We start from the raw sequence: 12,206 nt of genomic DNA, 5'->3' as shown, positions 1-12,206 counted from the left end.
CTGTAGTTTTCATTGTACAGATCTTTTACATCTTTGGTTAAGTATATTTCTAGGTATTTTATGATTCTTGGTGTAATCGTGCATGGGATCAGTTTCTTTATTTGTCTTTCTGTTGCTTCATTATTAGTGTATAAGAATGCAACTGATGTCTGTACATTAATTTTGTATTGTGCAACTTTGCTGAATTCACGTATCCGGTCTAGCAGACTTTTGGTGGAGTCTTTCGGGTTTTCCATGTAGAATATCATGTCATCTGCAAAAAGTCAAAGCTTGACTTTATCTTTGCCAATTTTGATGCCTTTGATTTCATTTTGTTGTCTGATTGCACTCTTCCAGCACTCTGTTAAACAACAGTGGTGAGAGTGTATATCCCTGTTGTGTTCCTTATCTCAGGGGAAACCTCTCAGTTTTTCCCCATTGAAGATGATATTGGCTGTGGGATTGTCACAAATGGCTTTTATGATGTTTAAGTATGTTCCTTCTATCCCGACTGTCTCGAGGATTTTTATTCAGAAAGAATACTGAATTTTGTCAAATGCCATTTCTGCATCAATTGACAGAATCATGTGGTCCTTTTCTTTTTTTTTTATTAATGTGATGTATCCCATTGATTGATTTGCAAATGTTGAACCAGCCCTGCAGCCCAGGAATGAATCCCACTTGATCATAGTGAGTAATTCTTTTTATATGCTGTTGAATTTGATTTGTTAGTATCTTATTGAGAATTTTTGCATCCATATTCATCAGGGATATTGGCCAGTAGTTCTCTTTTATTGCTGGGTCTCTGTGTGGTTTAGGAATCAAAGTAATGCTGGCTTCATAGAATGAGTCTGGAAGCTTTCCTTCCATTTCTCCTTTTTGCAACAGCTTGAGAAGGATAGGTATTACCTCTGCTTTAAATGTCTGGTAGAATTCCCCTGGGAAGCCATCTGGTCCTGGACTCTTATTTGTTGGGAGATTTTTGATAACTGATTCAATTTCTTTGCTGGTTATGGGTCTGTTCAAGTTTTCTATTTCTTCCTGTTTGAGTTTTGGAAGTGTGTGGGTGTTTAGGAATTTGTCCATTTCTTCCAGGTTGTCCAGTTTTTGGCATATAATTTTTCATAGTATTCCCTAGTAATTTCTTGTATTTCTGAGGGATTGGTTGTAATAATTCCATTTTCATTCATGATTTTATCTATTTGGGTCATCTCCCTTTTCTTTTTGAGAAGCCTGGCTAGAGGTTTATCAATTTTGTTTATTTTTTTAAAAAAACCGACTCTTGGTTTCATTGATCTCCTCTACACTTTTTTGATTCTGTATTATTTATTTCTGCTCTGATCTTTCTTATTTCTCTTCTTCTGCTGGGTTTAGGCTGCCTTTGCTGTTCTGCTTCTATTTCCTTTAGGTGTGCTGTTAGATTTTGTATTTGGGATTTTTCTTGTTTCTTGAGGTAGGCCTGGACTGCAATGTATTTTCCTCTCAGGACTGCCTTCGCTGCATCCCAAAGCACTTGGGTTGTTGTATTTTCATTTTCATTTGTTTCCATGTATTTTTTAATTTCTTCTCTAATTGCCTGGTTGACCCATTCATTCTTTAGTAGGGTGTTCTTTAACCTCCATGCTTTTGGAGGTTTTCCAGACTTTTTCCTGTGGTTGATTTCAAGTTTCATAGCATTGTGGTCTGAAAGTGTGCATGGTATGATCTCAATTCTTTTAGACTGATTAAGGGCTGTTTTGTGACCCAGTATGTGAACTATCTTGGAGAATGTTCCATGTGCACTTGAGAAGAAAGTATCTTCTGTTGCTTTGGGATGCAGAGTTCTAAATATATCTGTCAAGTCCATCTGATCCAATGTATCATTCAGGGCCCTTGTTTCTTTATTGATCCTGTGTCTAGATGATCTCTCCATTGTTGTAAGTGGAGTATTAAAGTCCCGTGCAATTACCACATTCTTATCAATAAGGTTGCTTAGTTTGTGATTGATTGTTTTATATATTTGGGGGCTTCCATATTCGGCGCATAGACATTTATAATTGTTAGCTCTTCCTGATGGATAGACCCTGTAATTACTATATAATGCCCTTCTTCACCTCTTGTTACAGCCTTTAATTTAAAGTCTAGTTTGTCTGATGTAAGTATGGCTACTCCAGCTTTCTTTTGACTTCCAGTAGCATGATAGATAGTTCTCCATCCCCTCACTTTCAATCTGAAGTGTCCTCAGGTCTAAGATGAGTCTCTTGTAGACAGCAAATAGATGGGTCTTGTTTTTGTTGTTGTTTTTTTAATCCATTCTGATATCCTATGTTTTTTGTTTGGAGCATTTAGTCCATTTATTTTCAGTGTTATTATAGAAAGATATGGGTTTAGAGTCATTGTGATGTCTGTAGGTTTTATGCTTGTGGTGATGTCTCTGGTACTTTGCGTTCCTTGCAACATTTCACTCATAGAATCCCCTTAGGATCTCTTGTAGGGCTGGTTTATTGTTGATGAATTCCTTCAGTTTTTGTTGGTTTGGTAAAACCTTTATCTTTCATTCTATTCTGAATGACAGACTTGAGGGATAAGGGACTCTTGGCTGCATATTTTTTCTCTTCATCACATTGAAGATTTCCTGCCATTCCTTTCTGGCCTGCTAAGTTTCAGTAGATAGGTCTGCCACTACGCTTATAGGTCTATCTTTGTAAGTTAGAGCCTGTTTATCCCTAGCTGCTTTCAGAATTTTCTCTTTATCCTTGTGTTTTGCCAGTTTCTCTGTGATATATCATGCAGAAGATCAATGCAGCTTACCTCCGAAGGGAATTCTCTGTGCCTCTTGGATTTCAATGCCTTTTTCCTTCTCCAGATCAGGGAAGTTCTCAGCTATGATTTGTTCAAGTACACCTTCTGCCCCTTTCTCTCTCTTCTTCTTCTTCTTCTGGAATTCCTATGATACGGATATTGTTCCATTTGATTGCATCACTTAGTGCTCTAATTCTCCCCTCATATTCCTGGATTTTTTTATCTGTCTTTTTCTCAGCTTCCTCTTTTTCCATAATTATACCTTCTAATTCACCTATTGTCCCTCTGCCTCTTCAATCCGTGCTATGGCCACCTCTATTTTATTTTGCACTTCATTTATAGCATTGTTTAGCTCCTTATGACTATTTCTTTGTCCCTTGATCTCTGTAGCATTAGATTCTCTGCTGTCCTCTATGCCTTTTTCAAACTCAGCGATTAATTTTATGACTATTATTCTAAATTGTTGTTCCGTTATATTGCTTAAATCGTTTTTGATCAATTCATTAGCTGTCGCTACTTCCTGGAGTTTCTTTTGAGGAGAATTCTTCCGTTTCATCATTTTGGGTAGTCCCTGAGGTGACTCCAAACTGCAGGCACTTCCCCTGTGCTGTCTGTCTCACAGGATCCCCCTTAGGCTCTCTTGTAGGGCTGGTTTAGTGGTGACAAATTCTTTCAGTTTTTGTTTGTTTGGGAAGACCTTTATCTCTCCTTCTATTGTGAATGATAGACTTGCTGGATAAAGGATTCTCGGCTGCATATTTTCCTGTTCATCACATTGAAGATTTCCTGCCATTCCTTTCTGGCCTGCCAAGTTTCAGTAGAGAGATCTGTCATGAGTCTTACTGGTCTCCCTTTATATGTTAGAGCACGTTTATCCCTAGCTGCTTTCAGAATTTTCTCTTTATCCTTGTATTTTGCCAGTTTCACTATGATATGTCGTGCAGAAGATCGATTCAAGTTACGTCTGAAGGGAGTTCTCTGTGCCTCTTGGATTTCAATGCCTTTTTCCTTCCCCAGTTCAGGGAAGTTCTCAGCTATGATTTCAAGTACACCTTCAGCACCTTTCCCTCTCTCTTCCTCCTCTGGAATACCAATTATGTGTATATTATTTTTCTTTAGTGCATCACTTAGTGCTCTAATTCTCCCCTCATATTCCTGGATTTTTTTAACTCTCTTTTTCTCAGCTTCTTCTTTTTCCATAATTTTATCTTCTAGTTCACCTATTCTCTCCTCTGCCTCTTTAATCCGAGGCACGGTAGTTTCCATTTTATTTTGCAGCTTCTGTATCACATTTTTTAGCTCCTCCTGACTATTCCTTAGTCCCTTGATCTCTGTAGCAATAGATTCTCTGCTGTCCTTTATACTGGTTTCAAGCCCAGCGATTAATTTTGTGACTATTATTCTAAATTCACTTTCTGTTATATTGTTTAAATCCTTTTTGATCAGTTCGTTAGCTGTCGTTATTTACTGGAGATTCTTTTGAGGGGAATTCTTCCGTTTCGTCATTTTGGATAGTCCCTGGAGTGGTGCGGGACTGCGGGGCACTTCCTCTGTGCTGTCTTGAATAACTTGCATTGGTGGGCGGGGCCGCAGTCAGACCTGATGTCTGTCCCAGGCCCACAGCTGGGGCCACAGTCAGACTGGTGTGCGCCTTCTCTTCCCCTCTCCTAGGGGTGGGATTCACTGTGGGGTGGTGTGGCCCGTCTGGGCTACTTGCACACTGCCAGGCTTGTGGTGCTGGGGAGCTGGCGTATTAGCTGGGGTGGATCGGCAGGGTGCATGGGGGCGGGAGGGGCAGGCTCAGCTCGCTTTTCCTTCAGAGATCTGCTTCGGGAGGGGCCCTGTGGCCCTGGGAGGGAGTCAGACCTGCCGCCAGAGGGATGGATCTGCAGAAGCACAGCGTTGGGTGTTTGCGTGGTGCAAGCAAGTTCCCTGACGGGAACCGGTTCCCTTTGGGGTTTTGGCTGGGGGATGGGGGAGGGAGATGGCTCTGGCGAGCACCTTTGTTCCCTGCCAAGCTGAGCTCTGTCGTCCGGGCCTCAACAACTCTCCCGTTGTCCTCCAGCCCTCCCGTTCTCCGAATAGAGCTGTTAGCTTATAACCTTCCAGATGTCAAGTCCCTCTCGCTGTCGGAACACAGTCCGTCCGGCCCCTCCACTTTTGCCAGCCAGACTCGGGGCTCTGCTTGGCCGGCGGGCCGCCCCTCCGCCCCGGCTCCCTCCCGCCGGTCCGTGGAGCGCGCACCGCCTCGCCACCCTTCCTACCCTCTTCCGTGGGCCTTTCGTCTGCGCTTGGCTCTGGAGACTCCTTTCTGCTAATCCTCTGGCGGTTTTCTGGGTTATTTAGGCAGGTGTAGGTGGAATCTTAAGTGATCAGCAGGACGCAGCGAGCCCAACGTTCTCCTATGCCATCATCTTCCCCTATCTCTCAACACATAGGTTCTTTATCCCCCCTGTGTTGTCTGGAGTAACTTGTGTTGGTGGGCAGGGCCACAGTCAGACACGATGTCTGCCCCCAGCCCACCGCTGGGGCCACAGTCAGACTGGGGTGTACCTTCTCTTCCCCTCTCCCAGGGGCGGGACTCACTGTGGTGTGGCCCCTGTCTGGGCTACTTGCACACTGCCAAGCCTGTGGTGCTGCTTCGATGGGAACTGGCCAAGGGGGTATTAGGAGGGGAGGGTCTGCAAGGCGCACAGGGGCTGGAAGGGCAGGCTTAGCTAGCTTTGCCATTGGTGGTCCCCTGCAGGAGGGGCCCTACAGCACCATGAGGGAGGCAGGCCAGTCAGAGAGATGGATCCACAGAAGCACAACCTTGGGCATTTGGGGGGTGCAAGCAAGTTCGGTGATGGGAACTGGTTCCCTTTGGAATTTCAGCTGGGGGATGGGAGAGGGAAATTGGTCTTGCCAGTGCCTTTGTTCCCTGCTGAGCTGAGCTCTGTCTTCCTGGGCGCAACAACTCTCCCTCCTGGAGTCCTCTCACCCTCCCTGCTCTCTGAGAGCAGAGCTGTTGACTTTTAACATTCCAGATGTTAAGTCCCGCTGGCTGTCAGAACTCACAGAGTCCAGCCCCTGCACTTTTGCCAGCCAGAATTCGGGGGCTTTGCCTTGCGGGGCGGGCCGCCCCTCCACTGCCCTGGCTCCCTCCCGCCAACCCGTGTAGTGGGCACCGCCTCTCCGCCCTTCCTCCCCTCTTCCGTGAGCCTCTTGTCTATGCTTGCCTCCGGAGAGTCCGATCTGCTAGTCTTCTGGCAGTTTTCTGGGTCATTTAGTCAGATATCGGTGGAATCTAAGTGATCAGTAGGACGCGGTGAGGCCAGTGTCCTCCTACACCTCCATCTTCCCCTCTGGAAGCAACTTCTCAATAGACATGTCTCTTGTGGTGGGGAAATAAAAGAAAACTAGAGTATTGGGAATTCATCTAGATAAAATGTTTCTGCACGGTGAACTAAATTATCAACAAAACTAGAAGGCAGCCTTCAGATTGGGAGAAGTCATTGCCAACATCATACCTGATAAAGGGTTAGTATCCAAAATGGATTAAAAAAAACTTATAAAAACGAACACCAAAAAACCAAATAATCAACTTAAAAATGGTCACAAGGCAGGAATAGCCATTTTCTGAAGAAGATAGAGAGATAGCTAACAGACACATGGAAAGACGCTAAAATCACTCACCATTCATTCTTTTTTAAAAAAATTTTAATGTGTATTTACTTTTGAGAGAGAGACAGAGGAGTGAGTGGGGGAGGGGCAGAGAGAGAGGGAGACATAGAATCTGAAGCAGCCTCCAGGCTCTGAGCACGAGGTCAGCACAGAGCCTGATGAGGGGCTCACACCCATGAACTGTGAGATCATGATCTGAGCCGAAGTCGGACGCTCAACCGACTGAGCCACCCAGACGCCCCCCAAAGGTTTTAGACTGCTGTGTTCTCATTATTATTTGTTTCCATATATTTTTCATTATGTTTTCAAATTTCTTATTTGGCCCATTTATTCGTTAGCAGTATGTTGTTTAACATTCACGTACTTGTGGTTTTTCAAAAAAAAAATTGTGGCTGACTTCCAGTTTCATAGCATGGTGGTTAGAAAATAATCATGGTATTATCTAAATCTTTTTGTACTTACTGAGACCTTATTTGTGACCTAGTATGCGATCCTCCCTGGAGAATGTCCCATGTGCAGTTGAAAAGAATGTGTAGTCTGCTTCTTTAATATGGATAGTTCTGAATATATCAGCTAAGTCCATCTGGTCCAGGTGTGTCTTTCATAGCCATTATTACCTTGTTGATTTCTGCGTAGATTATTTGTCCACAGCTGTAATTGTGGCCTTAACATCTGTTAATACTATTAATGACTTCCTGTGTATTTGTTACTGTTCTGTGTATTTGAGTGTTCCAATTTGGGCATAAATGTGTACAATTGTTAGATCTTTTTGTTAATTAGACCTCTTTATTATGATAGAGCGACCTTATTCATCTCTTGTTAGCCTTTGGTTTAAAATCTAATTTCTCTAATGTAAGTATTGCCCCTCTGGCTTTCTTTTGACATCCATTTTCATGATAAATATCTCTCCATCCCTTCACTTCCAGTGTGCAGGGGTCTTTAGGTATAAAATGATTCTCTTAAAGGCAGCATATTCGTGGGTGTTGTTTTTCTTATGCATTCTGACACCCTATGTCTCTTGATTGGAGCATGCAGTCGACATTCAGAGTGACTATTTTCAGTTATTAATTTACTGCCATGTTTGTTTTGTCATTGCTTACGGAGATTTTCTCTTTTTCCTTCTAGTCTTTGTTGTTTTTGTCTTTCTCACTCAAAGAATTCCCTTTTACTATTTCTTGAAGGTCTCGTTTAATGCTCATGAACCAATATAGTTTTGTTTGTCAGGGAAACTATTTATCTCTTCTATTCTGAATGACAGCCTTCATGTATAGAGTATTCTCGGCTACATATTTTTCCCATTCAGTGTGTTGAATATATCATGCCACTCCCTTCTGCTGGCCTGGTTTCTGTGGGGGAAGTCTGCTGTTACATCACTTGTCTTTCCTTATAGGTTGGACTTCTTTTTTCTTATACTTTCAGGATGTTTTTATTATCTCTATATTTTCCAAATTTTATTACAATATGTATTTGATTTTGGCTTGTTTTGCTGAATTTGATGGGGCTTCTCTATATCTTTTGGATTTGGATGTCTCAGATTATGGAAGTCTTCAGCAATAATTTCTTTTTGGTGCAATTGTAGCTGGGATTTTTTATCTTTCTGCTACATCATCATGAGTATAGAAATGAACAGATTCCTGCATAATAATTGTGTATTCTATAACTTTATTGAATTAATTTTCAATTCCAAGGTTTCTTGGTAGATTCATTAAGGTTTTTTATATAGTGTCATATCATCTGCAAAGAGTAAGTTTTCATTCTCCCTTACCATGTTGGATGACTTTTCTTTCTTTTTTCTTGTCCTATTGCTATGTTTACCACTTTTTGTATTATGTTGAGCAAAGGTGGTAAAAGTAGATATTTGTACTTCCTTCCTGATCATAGAGGAAAGGTTTTCACTTTGTCACCATTGGGTATGTTAGCATGTTTTATTTTTATATATGGCCGTTTTCATGTTGAGGTATATACTTTCTAAACCCACTTTGTTGAGTTGTTAAAATGAACAGATGATGTATCTTGTCAAATGCTTTGCCGCATCTATAGAGATGATCATATGGTTTTTACCCTTCATCTTTTTAAATATGATTTATAAAATTGTTTTACCTGTGAACTGTGAACCACCCATGCATTCCTAAAATAAATCACAGTGGATTGTGATTAATGATGTTTACGTTTTAGGGGCGCCTGGGTGGCTCTGTCGGTTAAGTGTCTGACTTCGGCTTCAGGTCATGATCTCATGGTTCGTGAGCCATTTGCTGAAGGGGAGTTGGTGTGAACATCTCTATGGATTTGTATAACTGCACAGTGCATTCTCCATTTTCAGAGCAGAAAGAAGATGTCTACAAAGGTTTCTACAAGTGCACCCATGGTCCACCTTCAGCTTCACTGTCCTGTGACGCCCTCACAACCCTGTTTCTGGTGAGTCTATCGGGGCCATCGCTCAACTGTACCTGTCTCAGCCCCTCCAGTCCTCCACCCTGCAGTCCGGTCCTCCCACTGCTGCCACACTGAGGGGCGCGCAGCACGACCAAGCTGAACTCATCTTCAAGATTCCCATGTGGAGCTGAAGTGTCTGACTTTGCGAAGTGGTTATAGACATCACTTCCATTTCAGGAAAACCACTCCTTGCAGGAAAGGGTCAGGGTTAATTTTGGAAAAACACAAAAAATAAAAACAAAAAAACTTCCCAAAGATATGTTTTACTTAGCCCATAATGAATGGGCTCCCCCATCTTTGGGGCCAGACTGATGGAATATTGGGGAAAGTGTTCTGGGAGGGACATATTTGGGTTGAAATGACTGATCCATACATTGGGAGGTACAAGGATATTCCCCTCATCCTGTCTAATTGGGGTGATCTGAAAAGTCAACTTACTCCAGCCATTCTGTGTCGCTGTGTTCTCCAGTGTAAGTGAAGATGCTGGTTTTGCCTAAAGAGAGGAAGAACTAACCTGTCAGAAAACAAGCACATGGGGCATGCTCCCCAGAAAAAATTGGACTAGGGATGGAAATGGCCTTGGGTGTATGTCTGAAGGAAGAACATGAGACCCCAGATCCTGTAATTAATAGTGAGTGTTCCACATCTCCTATGGAGTGCCAAGGTGAATGTCAGAGGACCCCACTCTTGTCCCAAGTTTATGCAGAGAGAGGGAGGGACTGGCCTTGAGGTTGCCAGATGAGCTGACCACCAGCACATTCCTCTGTGACTCCACTGTGGTGGTGGGCATGAGGCAAAGGTCATTCCCAAGCAGGCATTCGGGAAGTGTGGCTAGAGTGGATGTGTCATGTCTCACACAAGTCAGCACACCAGTTCAGGGCTCACTCCTCTATCTGACCTGGCTTCCTTTGGCAGGTATTTGGGGGGGATGATATTTAGGCTAAAGACACCAGTAAGAGGAGCCAATTTGATGTAAGCTTTGAGCAAGCCCAACATCAATGACAACCATCCCATTAAAACCCATCATTGCCTACTTCCACTAGAATAAACTAAACTTCTCAAATGCCCTCAACACACAGAACACACTTTTCCTCAATAATTCTCACTCTCAACCAGACTTTTGGTCTTTACAAGTACTTATCCTTCCATCTTTGGAAATACGTTTGGCAAACGATGTATTTTAGCTACGCTATGCACTCATCGTTGCCTGGAGAGAAGAAAGCCACGATGATGTGACTTTCCACACAGGTTGCCCTGTATCTTCCCAGCTGTGTCTGGCCAGGGCTCACTTTGCTCCTTCTGCTTTGGGCACAGAACTGGGGCTGCATTTGCTAGTCACAGTCTTATTGACCCACCACTTGCTAACACACCAGATTTAAGAACATCCAGAGTCTTATGACACACCCCAAATATGAAAGATGAATAATTAAGAACACTCACCAAATAAAAGCCCAGAGAAATGTCATCTTTAATATGTCACACGATTCACAGACCCTCAAAGCCAATGATGACCTAGGTGTTAGGATTCCCAATGGATTTGAAAGGAGACATCGTTAAAAAAATGCTCTAGCAAGCAATTACAAATGTGTTTGAAACAAATGAGAATAAGTCTCAGGAAAGGAAGAAAGGTGTAAAGAAGTACATAATCAACAACTACAACTGAAAAGTATAATGACTACAATTTTTGAAACACACACACACACACACACACACACACACAACACAAAGAATAAAACCTAATATTTATGTCACAGGAATATCAGAAAGAGAAAATATAAAAAAGTAGGGACTAAAAATATATTTCAAGAGGAAAATCAAAAAATTGTTTCAGGAAAACATGGCTGATTTTCCAAATTTGACAAAAGATGTGAACCTAATGATCTAAGAAAATGAGTAAATACCAAAGAGTTGAAACCTCAAGAAACCCACCAAGAAACATGCCATGGACTACACTATGCTCCCACCCCATTCACAATTTTCCAATTCTATCCCCATAAGCTTGCATGTGGGGCCTTGGAAGATAACGAGGTTATGTTAGGTCACAAGTTTAGGACCCTCATGATGAAGTGAGCATGCTTACAAGGAGAGATGCCAGAGAGCTGGCACACTCTCTCCATGCACACATACAGGGAGAGGTCATGTGAGCACAAAGCCAGAAGGTGGTCATCTGCAAGCCAAGAAGATGAGTCTCCCCAGAACGTGACCACACTGGTGCCCTTGTTGGATTTCTACCCTAGACAACTGTAAGAAAGTGCATTATGGATATTTAGCCATTGGCTTAAACTTAGTGCATTTTTACACATTGCAATAAAGCAAGATTCAGAAACTAAAATACATGGTGAATTGGACTTTATCAAGATTAAAACATTTTGCTCTTTTAAAGAGCCTGTTTGTTAGCTAACTTAATATAACATATAATTATATATTACTTATATAAATAATTAATATAATTATAATTATATAAATAATAAATATAATCATAATTATATTAATTATATAAATAATAAATATAATCATAATTATAATTATATTAATAATAAATATAATCATAGTTATAATTATTATAATATAATAGAAATTATATTAAAAATAATGTAGGGGCACCTGAGTGGCTCGGTCCGCTAAGTGTCCGACTTTAACTGAGGTCAAGATGTCCTTGTTCATGAGTTCGAGCCCCGCATCAGTCTCTGTGCTGACAGCTCAGAGCCTGGAGCCTGCTTCAGATGCTGTGTCTCCCTCTCTCTGCCCCTCACCTACTTGTACTCTGTCTCTCTCTCAAAAAAAAAAAAAAAAAAAAAAACATAAAAAAAATATCCTGCTAATAGGATAAAAATACAAGCTCTACACGAGGCGAACATGTTTGCAAACCACACATGTGACAAAGAACTTGTATCTGCACAGTATAAAAAAATTCAGAATGCAACAAAAAGTAACAACAAATAATAAGGAAAACATTTTCCAAATAGGAAATGGACAAAAGACATGAAGAAACATTTCAGCAAACATAACATACAGGTGGCATAAGCACATGAGAAAATGTTCTACATCACTAGCCATGAGGTAAATACAAATGACAACTGACTGAGTAATCACTCCCCGCCTGTTAGAAGAGCTGGTTGAACTGAAACAGTTAAGATGTTGGAAAGAGGCGGCTCTCTCATGCATTGCTGGTGGGAATGTAAATAGCACAGCCACTCTGGTAAGACAGTTTGCTAGCTGAACCTAAACCCTACAACCTAGCAGTCGGGTTCCTGGACATTTATTTATCCCAGAGAATTTAAACTTAAAATCCCACAAAACACTGGGCACAAATGTTCACTGCAGGGTAGTGTGTAATAGCCAAACCACTG

General features: G+C 41.7%; 1 protein-coding gene across 2 annotated transcripts in view; it reads left to right on the top strand.

Moving 5' to 3' along the window:
* The window catches only part of LOC131494850 (cytosolic 10-formyltetrahydrofolate dehydrogenase-like), a 51,203-nt gene that overhangs the window by 34,026 nt on the left and 4,971 nt on the right, over nucleotides 1–12,206 (top strand). The window contains exon 6 of one of the 2 annotated variants that reach the window (XM_058699563.1): nucleotides 8,744–8,838. In XM_058699563.1, the coding sequence (XP_058555546.1) occupies nucleotides 8,744–8,838 (95 nt within the window). Of the gene's footprint in view, nucleotides 1–8,743; nucleotides 10,890–12,206 lie in introns of those variants that run through there. The other variant, XM_058699564.1, reaches the window with a different exon arrangement.

Source organism: Neofelis nebulosa, chromosome 14 (genome assembly GCF_028018385.1).
Source record: "Neofelis nebulosa isolate mNeoNeb1 chromosome 14, mNeoNeb1.pri, whole genome shotgun sequence".
In the NCBI taxonomy this organism is placed as follows: Eukaryota; Metazoa; Chordata; class Mammalia; order Carnivora; family Felidae; genus Neofelis; species Neofelis nebulosa.
This window is presented reverse-complemented; position numbering and strand designations above follow the sequence as displayed.